Source organism: Lepidochelys olivacea (genome assembly GCF_965140295.1).
Source record: "Lepidochelys olivacea isolate rLepOli2 genome assembly, chromosome: 11".
NCBI classification, from domain to species: Eukaryota; Metazoa; Chordata; order Testudines; family Cheloniidae; genus Lepidochelys; species Lepidochelys olivacea.
This window is the reverse complement of record NC_140421.1, coordinates 18,269,997-18,287,201: the sequence shown is the minus strand read 5'-3', so window position 1 is coordinate 18,287,201 and position 17,205 is coordinate 18,269,997. Positions and strand designations below refer to the sequence as shown.

The 17,205-nt window shown below is 41.5% G+C and overlaps 1 protein-coding gene and 1 long non-coding RNA gene across 2 annotated transcripts in view; one reads left to right on the top strand and one right to left on the bottom strand.

Moving 5' to 3' along the window:
• The window catches only part of TMEM163 (transmembrane protein 163), a 158,229-nt gene that overhangs the window by 121,787 nt on the left and 19,237 nt on the right, over window positions 1–17,205 (top strand). Inside the window, exon 6 of the mRNA XM_084643054.1 lies at window positions 13,078–13,189. Coding sequence (XP_084499180.1) covers window positions 13,078–13,189 — 112 coding nt within the window. The remainder of the gene's footprint in view (window positions 1–13,077; window positions 13,190–17,205) is intronic.
• LOC311528259 overlaps window positions 10,070–17,205 on the bottom strand; it is a 33,602-nt gene continuing 26,466 nt past the window's right edge. Inside the window, exons 4-6 of the long non-coding RNA XR_014713556.1 lie at window positions 11,572–11,719; window positions 10,584–10,712; window positions 10,070–10,278 (exon numbers count right to left, since the gene is read on the bottom strand). This is a non-coding gene — a long non-coding RNA (uncharacterized lncRNA). The remainder of the gene's footprint in view (window positions 10,279–10,583; window positions 10,713–11,571; window positions 11,720–17,205) is intronic.

The window sequence follows — 17,205 nt, the reverse complement described above, 5'->3', positions numbered from 1 at the left end:
CCCATGTTTCTCTCCAAAGAATAGAAGGAAACTCAGTAGCTGTGCTCATTTATGTGGTTGGAAAAATATTGACACTCCATTCTTTTGATGTGATGGTGTCTGGAATCCTATTCAGTTTGCAGCAATTTCTTGATCTTGAACTACTAGAACTGAAAATATGAGATGAGAAACATCAGAACTCAACTCGATCTGAGCTGTGAAACACTGTCTCTGAATGTGTTAGCACTTAACCTTGGAGCTTCTCTGATGGAAATTACGTGTCTTTTTGGGGGGAGAGGGTCACCCTGTTTTAATAATTAAATACTATTGGAGAATATAATTAAATAAAATGCAATAATAAGGAAAATAGTGGGTTATCGCTTGACCTGATACCACACACTCTTGTCTGTTAAGAAGGCTAAAAGGACTAGCGAAGAGACTGTTTTAATTTCACCTCGGGTTGTGAATCAATTTACATTTACTACTTGTCAGTGTTTGCATTTTCCCAGATAATAGTGTAACACATGTAGTGTCAATGAAATTTAGTGTATGTCCTTATCAGTATGGCAAAGGATAACTTCATGCAGGAGTAAGCAATTATCAGTCAATATTTCTGTCATTTGCTATAGCACATTGGAGAAATAATCCAGTTTGTACACAAAAGGCATGTAAGTCATATCAGAATTGTTTTCCTCCCCTGTATTTTAGTACATGAATATTCATTTGTAGGAGTAGTTAACTCCTAACTATGCTTTATACCGCTGAACAAAAAATGAAAGAGGAACAGGAGGTAGTATAATGTAGTAGACCAAAGACCTGCAATTCCTGAGTTCTAATTCTGACTCTTCTACTTATTTGCTGTGTGGCCTTGGGAAATTCACTTAATCTCTCTGGGTTGAATTCAGCTGTTGCAGAAGTTGAAGCAATGTTTTCTGAGCTAATGAGAGTTGTACCTCCTTATGCTAGGGCTGAATTTGATTCTCTCTTTCTAAGTTTCTCCATTTGTAAAATCCAGAGTATAGTTACTCTTCCTCATACGGTTGGTACGAAGGTGACTTAGATAATATTTGTAATGTGCTTGGAAAATGCGCTGCACTAGATAAAAGTGTGGATTGTTATTGTCATTTAAAAATGATAAATGTTCAAAGTATATTTTGTATCACAGTAACTAACAAATATTGTTACAAAACTAAAATCCTAACACCTGTCCCCAGGGACTAGTTCTCAAAATAATGACTGGTGAACCTCAAAAGGTTACCCAGGTGGTACAATGATAATACTTGCCCAGTTCATTGGGAGTGTTGTGACAACATTGTTAATGTTTGGGAGGCATGTAGCTACTGTGGTGCTGCTCATAAGAGTGTCTAAATAGAGAGCGAATGAGTGAGTTAAGTTGCCATCCTGATAAACATAAATGCTTTTCTTGTGGCATTTCAGCACTTCCAGAAATATGGAGAAGCAGAGAGAGAGCAAAGACGGTGGAGTCTGTTGGAGGGTGAGATGGGTGGAAGAGGTTCAGGAGGTATTGGAGGGGTGAGGTGAAAGTGTGTGTGTGGTTTAAGTTTGGAGTGGGAAGAAGATTTTTATAGTAACCAATCTGAGCAGAAGGTTTGGGTTTGTGTTTTTCAGGACTGGTTGCCTGTCCTTTATATATTGTTTTTCATCCATAGATCTCAAAGTAGCTTTCTGAAAAGGGGTAATAATATGTCCTCTCCTGCTCTTGCATCTGACAAATACATTTTATTTGGCTGACCAAGTCCAGACAACATGTATATAATAACTAGGATCACATATCATTACTAAAATCCTCACATTGGAACAGAGTCACATCAGTTCCCTGTTAATTTTTAAGTCATCAACTACCTGTGGGTTTTTTGGTTGTTTTTTTTTGCGGGGGGGGGGGGAACGGGGTGCTCTTGGGGGTGTTTTTTGAGACTCCAAAGCAGTCTTGGGAAGAAGTAGGATCAAATTATCCAGTCATCTAGTTGACGTATGACAAATCCTTCTTTGTAGGCAGTCCGTGAGTTGGTTTCCCTCAGAGCGGCCTCTTGATTTGGTGCCCTATCTTCATTCAGGAAAATGATAATCATGGAGGATTTTTGGCCTCCTGTAGCATTTAGTACTTCCCTCTCAAGTTAACTTTCTCCTTGAGAAAATCCATAAGATGAACTGTGTCTACAGCCTGATAACAGATTAACCTAAACATGTCCTGAACATTGAGACGTTGACATATTTAAGCTCGTCAAAGGCCAATAGCAAGATGGGTGGTTATTGGCATAGATGCAACCAAAAAAATGTGGAGGCAAGAAATTCCTTTTCCTATTACTTGTTTGTCACCAGTTCAGAAACTGATTCAAGCTAGGGATGTAAATAACATGTAAAAACAATAACCATGTAACTGATTAAAATTCTATCGGTTACACGGTTAAATGTTTAACTGGGAAATTAGAGGTGCGGTGGGTGCTGCAGCACCCCCATGTTTTAGGTGGGGTCCTGACTGCTGGCTCCGCACCTGGAGGTCCCAGCTTCCAGCCCCATCCCTGGGACTCTGCATGGGGTGACAGCAGAGCCCCTGGGCAGAGTTTAATCATTAACAGAAACTGATAAGGATTAGGCTTATCGTTTAAGCAGTTAAACTTTTCAAACAGGGTTGGAAACAGAGATAGGAGTGATGTAGAGGCTTTAATGGGTGGATTGCTCCACCTCCAGAGTAAACTCCAACAAATTGGGATGCTACTTTGACTCAGCATCCTTCAACAACAGATCACAAGTGCTAGGCCAGCAATATTGTAGCTTGATCAATGGGCAGGGATAGCCAGCTGGTTAAAGACCATCAGACAAGTTGAAGAAGGATTCCGATTTCCAGGAAGGAAAAGGCCTATTGAGATAGATATATACAGCTCTACGTACATGGAGAGAGTACCACAGATTTTTTTTCTCTCCCCCAGGTTTGGGATAGAAGCTAGGGAAGTAATTTCTTGATTGACAGAGAAGTCTGGCCTATTAGGTTGAATTTCCCCTTTTTGTGTCACAAGTAACTTTCTGAAAGTATTTTATGTAGATTTTAAGCTCTTAGGGACAAGGACCATTACTTCTTGCATGTCTGTAAAGCACTGAGAACATTATTGATAAATAATCATGACTGGTTTAGATTTCTCCTAGATGTTGATTACTGGATGGCTCAAGTGATTGATAATAGCATATGGAGACTTACACTTCAGATCTAATCTGACCATGCTGATAGCAAACAAAAGTTAGCATCTGTTTAGTGGCTTGTGTGAAATGAATTGATGGTCTCAATCCACTTTCAGCTGGACAACTAGTTGACCCTTTATATAAAGACAAACATTAATTCAAATGGCATTTTATATCCATTTGAAGTCAAAAGGTATAGACCATGGGTGAGTTACCCTAGCAAAGTGGGGAAGCTTGGAGTGCCATGTCTCATGAACTGAAGATTTTGTTCTCTAGGTATTTTAAGCAGGCCCTTTTCATGAGTCCTAAATTCATTCTAAAAATGTTTTTCTTGGACTTTGTAGCTCCTAAATTTGTGGCTTGGGCCACAGAATCTCTTGAAAGCAGCATTCAGAACATTATGTTTGTATTATTTCTTATGAATATTCTGATTCTATGGAATTGCCCCATCTCAGCACTTCAACAGTACATATGCAAGTCTGGACAACCTCAAGATAATATTTGTACTAATAATAGATTATTCTATCTCTGTGTGAAGAGAATGCACATCTCCTCCTTGAATCAGACACTGGACTGTCAGATTGTTTTCTGACAACGTAAGTGATTAAAATTCCTTCTCCTTTTGAAGTTAGCTTGTGAGACAGACCCTCTGGATTCTCAGCAGCTCCCTCCAGACTGATTAGTGAGAGCTTGTGGAAACCATTTATTATTTGGGTGAAAATTTGATTGGGATTTGGGTTTTTTTTTTAATGTTTGCATTGAAAACTGATGACTATTTATACATAAAAACCCACAGGTCTTTGAAATGGAAGCAGTAGTGTTTTTATTTCTTGGTACTCTATATGGAGTGGTTATTAGTTGTGCAGTGGTGTCAGATCTACAGATAATAGGGGATTAGGGCATTGCAATAAAGAAAACTGGAGGGAGACGGGGACAAAGGGAGAGGATGGGGTGGGGAACAGTTTGGTGACCCTTGTCACAGTTTCGTGCAACTGCACCTGTATTCCCCCACCATAGTCCACAAAGGGCATGTACTTTAGGCTTCTGGGTCCCAGCCATCACTTTTCCTGGGCAGCAACTGGTCTCTCACTCCGTCTTGACTGGGGATTTTAAGGCTGCACCGCTCCCTGATCTATACTGTGATATCACCAAACAGCCTAAAAAGGCCAGTGCCTGCGATTTGCTTTCTTGCCAAGGGCTATGACTGGTGTATTGTCCATAGTTATAAATTACCACATAACTTCTTCTGAACAAGCACATTTATTCTTAAGGGGAAAACATTAAAACAATAAAAGAAGCTACATGCATGCTAAAAAGCTACCAGAGATCACTCCAACTCTGACCAAGCATCTGGAAGTTTACAGGTTTCCCCGGGGTTACAAGTTCATATCCATCTCAGACCAGAAAGAAGGGTGGGTAAATCAGCTGTTTCTTTATACAGGTCAGTCCTTTGATTTTGGCTTTCTGTAACAGATAATCACCCTTGCCTTAGGCTTCAAGAGGCTGGGTTTTTGCATAACGAGAGGTGGGGAAATCTGCATTCATAATCTCTGCCTAGGAATTCCCCAGGAAATCCACTTAACACTTATTGTCCCAGAAGTCCATACTTGTTTGGCACATTTTCGATACAGTCTTTTGAACTTCCAGGTTTCACATCTATCACATCTCCCTGCTGGAGAGCTTATGTACCATTCAGGCCGAAAATAATATAAACACATAAGGAAATTGCTCTATCTGTAACAGTCCTGCTGTCTTGTATTGACAGGCCCCCGAAGGAGCCATGTCCAACCCCCCTCAGGTGAGGGAAGGTCAACCAGGTGGAGTAGCGGTGTGTGTGTAAAGCAGTGGCGATGGGCAAACTGAATTTTGAATGAATAAATTCCACAAATTCAGCTCAGTTCAGGTTGTTTGCCCCACTGGTGCTGCCAGCAGCATTCCCAGTGCCCGTTCCGATGGGTCTCACCCCCTTTCCTCTCCTCATGAGGGAAAAACAAAATAGAAGAATAAGATCAAGAGCAGCATCTGTATTCCCCTAGCTGGCAGAGCTGATGTGCTCCTAGTGCCTGGTCTACTGCCACCAGGATGCCTCTCAATCTTATCTTTTCTTTTTTGCCTCCTCATGAGGAGGAGAAAGGAGGTGAGACCTATAGCTCATGGGGAAGGAGAAAGAAGCAATAGCCCCATTGGTGTGTGTGTGTGTGTGTGTGTATATATATAGACACATGTGCGGGGAGGGACAGTGAAGACAATTCTGGTCTTGGCACTCCAACTGCAGGAGGAACTGGCAAAAGGTGATCCAAGCCCCAGTGTATCTGACCCATCCCAGGGGGCTGAGGAAGATTGTCCTACTCCTGACACCCCTTCTATATGATGAGACACCCAACTGCTGGAGGGAAGAAGCTGTTCTTCCACCATTCAATGTTATTTGGGGAGGTGAGAGGGAGGTGGTCTGTACATCGTCCAAACAAGAGGAACACCTTCCCCCCAATATAAATATTAGCCAAATACAAATAATGGTCTGTTTGCCCAACACTAATAAGCAGAGAGTGAAATGAGGATCTTGGAAGTCCCTCACCACACCCCAAAGACAGGAATAAGTGGGAGGGACTGAAAGTAAAGTGGGGAGAGAAACCTGTGCCCTGCAAGGCAGCCACTGTTTTACTCCAATTGTGCAGACGTGAGTGACTAGCAACTGGTAGAAATTCTGTAGCCTGGTGTCACGGAGTCACCGAGCAGCCAGTCAGGACTCTGGGGAAGCCTCCTCTCTGTGAGCATACTGTCTCCAGGGCAAGAAGCTTACACAGATTCGATCTTCCTGAGTCTGACCTTGGAGCATTCAGCATCCCCTTCCACACCATGCACTTTCCACAGCGAGTCCGCACAGGCGGGGCTGCTGGGGAAGCCAGAGGGCCCTGCACCCCAATTCCGCAGTCAGACGTGACTTTGAGACAGCCAGTAAAACAGAAAGTTTATTAGACGACAGGAACACGGTCTAAAACAGAGCTTGTAGGTACCGGAAACAGGACCCCTCAGTCAGGTCCATCTTGGGGGGCAGGGAGCCCAGAGCCCCACCTGGGCCTCCCTCCATTTCCCTGGCCAGCTCCAAATTGAAACTCTCTTGCCCCTCCTCTGGCCTTTGTCTCTTTCCCAGGCCAGGAGGCCACCTGATCTCTTTGTTCTCCAACACCTTCAGTTGGCAGCTTTACAGAGGTGGGGCCCAGGCCATCAGTTGCCAGGAGACAGGGTGTCGACCATTCTCTGTGCAGACAGCATCACACTGGCCCTCTAGGGCTCTGCCACAATCACATCCCCTTATTCCACCACCTAGATAATTAAGAAATGCCTAGGGGAAATTGAGACACCCACACAGTATTCAGAGAAAACATTAAGAACATTCCTACTTCGTTACACCTGGAATTAGAGAGAAGCAGAAAAGATAAATATTACAAATAAATAATAGCTTAAATTTAGTAACGGGGCTTTGGGGGTTGTATTGGAGTTTCTTCCAACTACTAATCCAAAGGCTACTCAGAAGTGAAACATTGGAGGTGACATATTGGTCTGACCCATTGAAAACATTTGGAAGGAATCCCTCTAGTGACAAACAACAATGAAATGAAATCTTGAGGCTATATCCATTCCCTCCTTCAGACTCTTCCCTTCTCATATGAGTAAAGATACTGCTAATCCCCCAACAGGCAAACTTGCTTAAGTTGCAGGGACTAAGCTAATTAACAGATGGTCACTGTTAAGGTTGTTTGAGTTTAACTAAATGCAGCGTGGACACACAACTGTCATTATCCTGTTCTCACCTATTCCGGTGGTCAAAATGCACTTGTTTAAAGTATAGGGGGCTGCTGGATGGCTTTATCAAGGGGCAAGACTTGAGTGCTCCCCTTTCCTAGAAATAATTTCTCTCTGACAACTTAAAGAGCACAATGTTTTAAAAGAAGTTAAATATTAATTCTAAAATGCCGAAATGACAGTCCATCTACACTGCAGCTGGGATCATGCGTCCCAAGCATGGGTGGACAGATAGATGTGTGCTCAAGTAGCACACTAAAAATAGTAGTGTCCGTGGAGGGGGGCTTAGCATGATAGTTTGGGTTGGCCTCCTAGGGAATGTACTCTGGTGGCTAGCCTGAGCTGCTGTCCATATTACCCCTGGCCACACAGTCACATTTTTAGTGCACTCACTTGAATAGAGGCGGCAAGTGTCTGTGTTGGGAAGCATGGTCCCAGCTACAGTGTGGCTGTACCCTAAGAAATGCACTCAGATATCCTCCCTTATGAACCAGCCTTGAATCAGTGTTCTAACCATGTCCTATAAGGCAGCTACTGGGTCACTCCAATTATACATCAGCACAAGGTTGTTTTGTACAGGATTCTCACTGTTATAATGTGCTCAGTGTGGCTTGCACCTGTGTGGTTTGGAGAATGGCCATCCAGCACTGAACCAGCCTAAGCGTGCACTGATAGTTTAAATATGAAATAATATGTGCTCACTCACTTTAAATAAATAAATACATAAATAAATATAAATATTTATAAATAAATATAAGAGATGTGGGTACAGACACTCAAAACGGAGAGCAACATAGGAGCAAGGGGAGAGGAAAAGGAAAGAGCTTCTATTTACCAGGATGACAAGATTCCATTGTATGGAGAACATTCAGCATCTAAAATTTAGTCTGTTACTATTCACTGCTATTGCTTTAATTAACATAACACAGAGAAAATGAACAGTGAGACTGCATAGATACGCTCCCCCCTTTGTGATTTTCAGATGCTAAGGCAAGAGGTACAAACAAGGTGGGGATGAGAGAAGGTCCCAAGGGACATGGTGCCAGATGGTCAGACTTATTTTATTAATTTAGATCTCCATTATTGTCTCTCTTCTAGTCATTTCTGAGAAGGACAAGTTAGTTTAGCAAGAAAATTATTTCACAGCCATAGAGTGACACATTTAACTCTTAGGTCCCTGTGATACTACATATTAGAGTATACATCAGTTTCATATCCCTACCCCCAAAGCAACTGACCTGCAAGAATCCCTCCTTGTGCCAATAACTCCAAACATTTTAACACCCACCCCAAATCACTCCACTGGACTTCTCCCAACTGCCAAACCCTACCACAATCTCCCTGACCCATAAAGCAGCTTCATAACCCTCCTGCCATCCTCTGTCAACTGTCTTAACCCACCTTATCTTAGCTTCTGAATGTTACTGCAACCTATCTCCCAGCAAGCAACTTGAGCTGACTCCCTTCATGCTACCTTCTCACCTACTGACCCAAAACTGGCACTCTCATCTCCCATCCTAGCTGCCAAACTCTTCCTCAGTCTTATCTACAAGATAGGTGCCCTGAGTGGACTCCTCTTCCACCTGCCAAACCCCCCTGCTAGCTCTGAGCCAAGAGATGCCTCATTCTTCCTATTTCTAGGTATTGTGCACCTGGAAAATCAGGGAGCATTTTAAGGGATTAAGGAAAGTGGATTTAGAATTGGAAACCCTTTTACTTTTTAAAATTGCCCCCTCTCTCTGTAGTCTACCTATCTAATCTATAAAGTACTCAGTTGCCACAGTACCTAATGCCAGTCTGTGGATATTGTTTAAAACTTTCATCTACTATCATATTTCATTTAGGTACTGATATGCAAACTGTGCTCTTTTGAAAATCTGGTCCCTAGTGTCTTATGGGTTTAAATTAAGCTCTTTGGAACAGGAACTCTGTTTTTTATTTTTCACTTTGTACATCTGCCATAAAAATAAGAGCTGGAAGAACATATCTGGTCACCCAATCCACATCCCAATTCTTCTAGTCATCAGATCCCCTATTGCACTATGTGAATAATTATAACCGTACTTAAGTTGTGTTCTATAGTTCAATAACAAAAATAAAGTATGTAGAAATATTTTTTCTGAAACCCCTAGAAATAATACATTCATGTATTCAGTTTAGGAGTTTGTAGAAGTTATATCTGTCCATTGAGAAACCTGGATTACACTTATATGTTATCCATGGATTCCAATAAACTGGCTAGACAAATTCCAATCACATTAGTAACTCACAACAGGGCAGTCATAACAAATGGCAAAATACATTTTAGGCACCAGGGATATGACAAAACATAGAAAAAGTAAATTGAATTTCAGGACACAAACCTATGCTACACATCCTTATGTTACAAAACACATATAGCATCAAATCATAGCCTTTCTCAGAACAGGTCTGACACAGAAGGAACAAAGCAAACACTATAATAGAAGGAATCAGACACACATTTTTCAAGATTCTGAATGAATAGTTAGACTTGAATATCTCCTGGACCAAGAATTCTCAGATTCTCGCCACCTGAGATCCTTAAAAGGAGCCACACTTGTTTATTGTGAACCTAATCCCACCATTCTTTGCAGTCACATCCCACAATCCTTTGGAGTCATATTACCAAACCACGGTAATATTCCAGTTTACTGGAATCCATGGATAACATATAAATGTAATGCAGGTTTCTCAACTTCTACAAACTCCTAAACTGAATAAATTGACTACCAGATTGAAAGAATTCTGGTTGAAGTGAGAAAAATGTCTTCTTATCAGATTCCCCACTAATTGGCAGAATAAGGCAGAAACAGAATAAATATAGCACCCTATGCCATAGCACGTCATGTGACTATACAGTGGCAAATTATTACACATTATACATTTGAATTTGTAAATAAAGTACTAAGTGGTTGATCTGCACTGTTGAAGTTCACTGTTCTCCCAAATGCTGGAAAAAGCAGCAAGGACATGCAAACAATGTATCACTTACTAAAACCTCAGAAAGCTACAGAAGCAAAGGGACTCACTGATTTCCACAATAAAGCTTTAATGGGAAGTATATCATCTTTGAAAGGATCATAGCTGGTGATCATGAAATCCACAATGTAACTGAAATATTTTCCTGACAGTTCAAGTAAATCTATCACTTGTGGAACATGTGCCTATGTGGGAAAAGGTTGTAACTGTCCTTAAAATTATATCGTCCATTGTTGTCAGCCGTGTCCCAGGATATAAGAGAGACAAGATGGGTGAGGTAATCTTTTATTGGACCAACTTCTGCGGTGAGAGAAAGAGAAGCTTTAGAGCTACACAGAGGAAGAGCTCTTAAAATTATGAGAAGATTTTAAAAATGACTATGTGGGACTATTGGACTTTGGATACCTCAGCCCCAGCCCTGAAAAATAAAGACCTTCCATTCCTTAACCCGTTAAAGTTTTATCTTGTATCCCAAAGCCATGCCCACCTGATTTAGCTTCCTAAAACTCCTTGATGCCCTAGGCTTGAGCAAACTACTAAACTTAAATCCCACCTCAAAAAATTCCAGTTACGCAAGCTTGTGTTATCTCAGCCCTAGGTCTTACCTTGGTGAGCGTGATATAGGAGAGACACGGCATTTGCTCCACTGAGTGCTTAGTGAATTGTTTCTTTGCATTTGTAGATGAAGTTTCACAAAGCTAGGGCACATTTCACTCTCTGAAGAATGTAGATTCCTTAATGGAGAAATAAGATCTGGTTTATTCTCTTCTTGAGCATCAGGACATTTGACGAAATTAATCAAAGAATGAATGATAATTAATGCACATATATAGAGGTGAAAATATCAATCTATATTTAGGATCAGCAGCTGAAGGGTTTTTTTTTCCTCCCAGAATATATAAGGAAAATTTCCTTCATCTCTAAAGAAATCCAAGGCATACCATAAGCACACTGGTAGCCCCCTTTTAATTTGATTACATGTCTGTTTAAATTTAACATTTAGAACTAATTAGGCTGTGCCCACATGGGGATCAGAACTATTTAAACATGCGTCCCTGACTGCCATGGATAGGGATGGTAGCTGGAGAGCGATGCCAGTCAAACCATGCTGAAGACTCTAGCATATGTAGTTCTGACAGAAAAGACCCCTGTATCATACTGACCAGGGAGAAGTGCTGAAACCCTGGCAGGCCTTGTCCTCATTACACTTTTCCCACCACTGGCAACAGTGAGAGTTCTCATGCAGACACCTGCTGGCATTTTTACATCCTGTGTAATCTTACTTTGAGAAAAGACAGATGTCAGCCTAGTGGGTACAATACCAGTGGCCAGTCTACACTCTCACTCCCACTGGTGGAGCTGTGCTACTTGAGAGCTGATCATATGCTGCTGGTCATATAGTCAGACCACCCTCACATAGTCTCCCCCCACCCATTTTATGATATAAGTGCTACAAGGATTTCCACTGACAACAATCATTGGGAGGCAGTGGTGACTTGTGACTTTTTTGACCGGTGCGGCACAAATCACAAAACAGTTATTTCCACTCCAGTCCCTGTCCAGTGTATACTTTGACAGATGTTAAACACATACCTTATTTACAGTAACAAAGCAGCAAGTGGTCCTGGGAGTTGGAGCCACCACTGCCACCCAGGCCAGCTTGGGGGTGGAGCATGAGACATGTCTGGGAGTTTTTCACCTTCCTCTGCGGCATGGGGCACAGGTCACTTGCTGGTTTAAACTAGAGTAAATGGTGAATTCTCAGTTTTAAATCATGATTTGAGGACATCAGTAACTCAGCCAGAGGTTAGGGGTCTATTACTGAATGGGGTGAGTGAAGTTATGTGGCTTGCAACATGCAGAAGGTCACACTTGATGATCACAATGGTCCCTTCTAGCCCTAACGTCTATGAGTCTATTCCAGTGAATAATGTAGCTGGAGTCAACGTACCTTAGGTCGAGTTACCACGGGGTCTACACTGCGGGAGGTCGACGGGAGAAAAATCTCCCATCGACTTACCTTACTCTTCTTGTCGGGGTAGAGTATGGGGTAGACTGGAGAGCGATCTGCAGTCAATTTGGTGGGTCTTTACTAGACCCATTAAATCGACCACCGGTGGATCGATCTCAGAGCCCTAAATAGAATAGAAATTTATATGATTCCCAACTACACTTAGTGAGTTATTTAAAGATGTTATGCTCTGTTCCCAATGCCCATTGTACCTTCCAAAGCCTCTTTTCCCTTTCCTTATGTCTTCCATCATGGTAGTTACCTCTGCTGATAACATGGGTGAGATGCGTCAAGTTGATGCCAAATCCTGTTGCTGTCAATAAGGGTTTGTGCCAGAATATTTTTGTCATAATACCAGGGGCCCATTGACATTGAACTACTAGAAGCTGCAGAGATGAGATGACTCACACGATTCAAGACAGTTCTATTAACACTGTGTTGCAGTTATCAATGGGCTACAGGAGTCATACGTCACTGGAAGGATTTCAGTTGTTTGTGGTGTGGAATAGAAGTTTCTCATGTATTTGTATTGATGTCGTAATAGCTTAAACTAAGCAAAATCAAATGGCAGATTGCGAGACAAGGACTTCAGCTGCAGAAAACAATAATGGATAGCAAAACTGCTATCGACCTCATTGACACCAGGGTTTGGTCTTAGTACACCCCGCCCCCCTCCTTTTTAACTAATAGGAAATTGTACACCCAGAAATGATGTTAAAATAATAATATGCAGATCAAAATCAACCAAAGTAAGGAAGCCAGTATGACTTTGTAATTCAGTTAACAGATTGCTTCTTTGTCTAACCATTGCATGAGTAGTAACCTCCAGTCAAACCCAGATCAAAATATCCCCTAACTCTGAGTAGTTTGGCTCAAGAGCCAAAAGTCTGTGCTTGGGCCCATCACTAACCATGTGTGATGAAACAACTAGGCACACCAGAGCGAGCAAAGGGTGGAATGGAAATCATAACTCAGAAAGTCTTTTTTGTTGTTGGATAAGTCAGCTATTTCAAAATAGAATTTGGCATTTAATATACAGGACAACTAGGTGTGAAAGACATACTAATATCTACCCTCTTCTCTTGCAGGATGACTTTCTGTTTAGTGTCTCCATTCTAAGTGGAATCCTTTGCTCTATCTTGGCAGTGATCAAATTTATGTTGGGAAAGGTCCTTACAAGCAGAGCACTGGTAACTGATGGTGAGTAGGAAAATATCTCATTCCTCATACAAAATCATTCAAATAATATCATGTGGATTGAGAACTGGCTGAAGATTCAGGAAAAAAAGGGCAACTATGCATGGCAAAATATTGAAATGAAAGCACATGGCTAATGGGGTACCTGAAATCTAACACCATTCACTGGTATTATTTAGTATCTTACACAATATGGAACAGATGACTTCAAGAAGGCTAAAGTGTTTAATGCCTGTTTTGCTTCAGTCTCGCTAAAAAGGTTAATGGGGACCAGGTACTTAACACAATTAATTTTAACAATTGTAGTGAAGGAACACAAGCCAAAATAGGGAAAGAACAGGTTAAAGAATATTTAGATATGTTAGACATATTCAAGTCAACAAGGCCTGATGAAAATCATCCTAGGGTACTCAAGGAACTAGTTGAAGCAATTTTGGAATCACTAGCAATTATCTTCAAGAACTCCTGGAAAACAGGTGAGATTCCAGAGGACTGGAGAAGGGCAAAACATAGAACCTATCATTAAAAGAGGGGAACAAAGAGGACCAAGGAATTATATACCAGTCTGTTTAACTTCAATACTTGAAAAGACAGTGGAATAAATTATTAAACAGTCAATTTGTGTGGAGCTAAAGGATAATAGCCAGCATGGATTTGTTAGGAACAAATCATGCCAAATCATACTAAATGCCTTCTTTGAGAGGGTTACTGGCCTGGTGGATAGGAGGGAAGCTGTAGTTGACACAGTCCCTCATAGGGGGACACAGACATTCTCATAGGCAAATGGGGGAAATGTGGTCTGATGAAATTACTATAAGGTGGGTGCAAAACTGGTTGAAACGCCTTACTCAAGTAGTAGTTCTCTGTGAAATGTCAATGGTTCACTGTCAAAGTGAGATATATCTCATGGGGTCTAGCAGGGGTCTGTCCTGGGTCCAGTGCCGTTCAATATTTTCATGAATGACTTGGATAATGAACTGGAGCATATGCATGTAAAATTTGTAATTGACACCAAGATGGGAAGTGTTACAAGCACTTTGGCTAATAGAATTAGAATTCAAAATTCTTTGACAATTAGGGAATTGGTCTGAAAACAAGATGAAATTCAATAAAGACAAGTGCAAAGTACTACACTTAGAACAGAATAATCAAATGCACAAATACAAAAAAGGAAATGATTGGGTAGGCTGAAAAGATCTGGGAGTTAATAGTGGATCACAAATTGAATATGAGGCAACGTCATGCAGTTGTAATATAATTCTGGGGTGAATTAACAGGAGCATCATATGTGAGTAACAGTGGGTAATTGTTCCATTGACTTGGCACTGGTGAGGAGTATTGGAATACTGTGTTGAGTTCTGGGTGCTACACTTTAGAAAAGATGTGGACAACTTGGAGAGTCCAGAGGAGAGCAACAAAAATGATAAAAGGTTTAGAAAACCTGACCACAACAGAACCACTAACCCAGGAACCTATCCTTGCAACAAAGCCCGTTGCCAACTGTGCCCACATATCTATTCAGGGGACACCATCACAGGGCCCAATCACATCAGCCACACTATCAGAGGCTCATTCACCTGCACATCCACCAATGTGATATATGCCATCATGTGCCAGCAATGCCCCTCTGCCATGTATATTGGTCAAACTGGACAGTCTCTATGTAAAAGAATAAATGGACACAAATCAGATATCAAGAATTATAACATTCATGAACCAGTCGGAGAACACTTCAATCTCTCTGGTCACGCGATTACAGACATGAAAGTTGCAATATTACAACAAAAAAACTTCAAAACCAGACTCCAGTGAGAGACTGTTGAATTGGAATTCATTTGCAAATTGGGTACAATTAACTTAGGCTTGAATAGAGACTGGGAGTGGCTAAGTCATTATGCAAGGTAACCTATTTCCCCTTGTTTTTTCCTTCCCCCACCCCCCCTCCTCTGATGTTCTTGTTAAACCCTGGATTTGTGCTGGAAATGGCCCACCTTGATTATCATACACATTGTACGGAGAGTGATCACTCTAGATAAGCTATTACCGACAGGAGAGTGGGTTTGAGTGTGTGTGTGGGGGGAGAAAACCTGGATTTGTGCTGGAAATGGCCCACCTTGATTATCATACACATTGTAAGGAGAGTGTTCACTTTAGATAAGCTATTACCAGCAGGAGAGTGGGGTGGGGGGAGAGAAAACCTTTTGTAGTGGTAAACACCCATTTTTTCATGCTTTGTGTGTATAAAAAGATCTTCTATACTTTCCACAGTATGCATCCGATGAAGTGAGCTGTAGCTCACGAAAGCTTATGCTCAAATAAATTGGTTAGTCTCTAAGGTGCCACAAGTAGTCCTTTTCTTTTGACCTCTGAGGAAAGGTTAAAAAAACTGAGCATGTTAAGTTTTGAAAAAAGACAGAGAGGACCTGATAACCTTCCAATATGCAAAGGGATGTCGTAAAGAGGGTGGTGATCAATTGTTCTCCATGTCCACTGAAGGTAGGACAAGAAGTAGAGGGATTACTCTTCAGCAAGTGAGATGTAGTTTAGATATTAGGAAAAAACTGACCTTGAATGTCACTGACAGACTAGTGGGCCTAAATGGGTACGGGAGCTTTCTGTTGAGCCTCACTTGTCTCTGGAGACTTTTTAGTCTTACGGATTCCCTCGCCCCTCCACCCCACATCCCACTCCAGCCAGCTAATTTCCATTCTGTGTTTTCCCCGCAACCCTCCCCTATCCATTTAGAGGCTGGTTTTAGCTCTCCCCATCCATCTCCAGTTCATCCCTGGTAACTAGCCCATGTCTCACTTTTGTGAATGTTTTTTCCCCTTAACTACTTCCTTTCCCACCTGACTCTGACCTCCCAGACCTGCTACAGACACCTCCCTCCTAACATCCCTTAGGATTGTTCACTGAATCCAGAACTATGAAGTCATGGGGACCGCTGAGGTTATTAAGTCATGCCCCCTGGTGTGGCTTTCAGCAGCTTCTGGCCACCTGTCTCTCCTATGTAAAATCTTAAAGGAACCACATTGCTGGGAGGCGTTGAAGGAGCTACTGGGTCAGTGGGAGGGGAGCATTATGTGCCTTCGTCATTCAGACAAGTTCTTATAGGCATCATCTGTTAAGGTCTCTGCTCCTTATAGATTTCACATTGTAGTATTAATCTTATGGCACCTTCCACTGAGGATCTCTGAGCTCTTTACAAACAAAAAAGAAATAAGCCTTAATCTCTCCGATTGGGTGTGTGTTAGCCTCATTTTGCAGATGATGATACTGAGACACGTTACCAGTAAGTTCGTTTCCCCAAATCATACAAATTAGAGTCAGAGCTGGGAATAGAACCCACATCTTTGACCCCAGACCATACCATTATGGTGTCTCTGGTCAAAGTTGATTCAACAAGTATTTCATTTTCTACTACTACACGAGTCTTTAGAATCTGAATTTCAGGCTGCTATACCAAATAATTATTTGGGTTGCCATAGGTTACAACTTTCACAATGCAGTCGGTTGTATACTTAAGCAAACGGTCTCTGTTTTCCCTTAATTTTAAGTGACATACAAAGGCACTTAGGCGCATAGGAAGCAATTGAAAGACAAGAGGGACACAGGATTCGGATACTGTTCTGTCTATAATGAGTAAACAAATTAAGTTATTTCAGTGATATTATATGCTTGACAGGCAACGTGTCCCTTGCATGTTACATTTCTTACAAAAGTATGAACTACAGCCTTGACAATGGTCTATTTTATAGCATATGAGCTCCCCAGCCACTGAGTGCTTATTCTTAGTATGCAAATAGAATTCTCATCTGTCTTAATGTTGAGGAGATTTTCATTCATGAAAGGCCAAATCCTGTTTGCTTTACTCATCCGAAACGCCCATTGGGAAGCACGTGAGATGAAAGATGGATGGCAGATCACTGGGAGTTTTACATGAATAAGATAAAAGGTTCTTGTCCCAGAACGTTCACATCTATGTGTCTTTCAAAATGAGGACTTAGAGTTGTATTGTC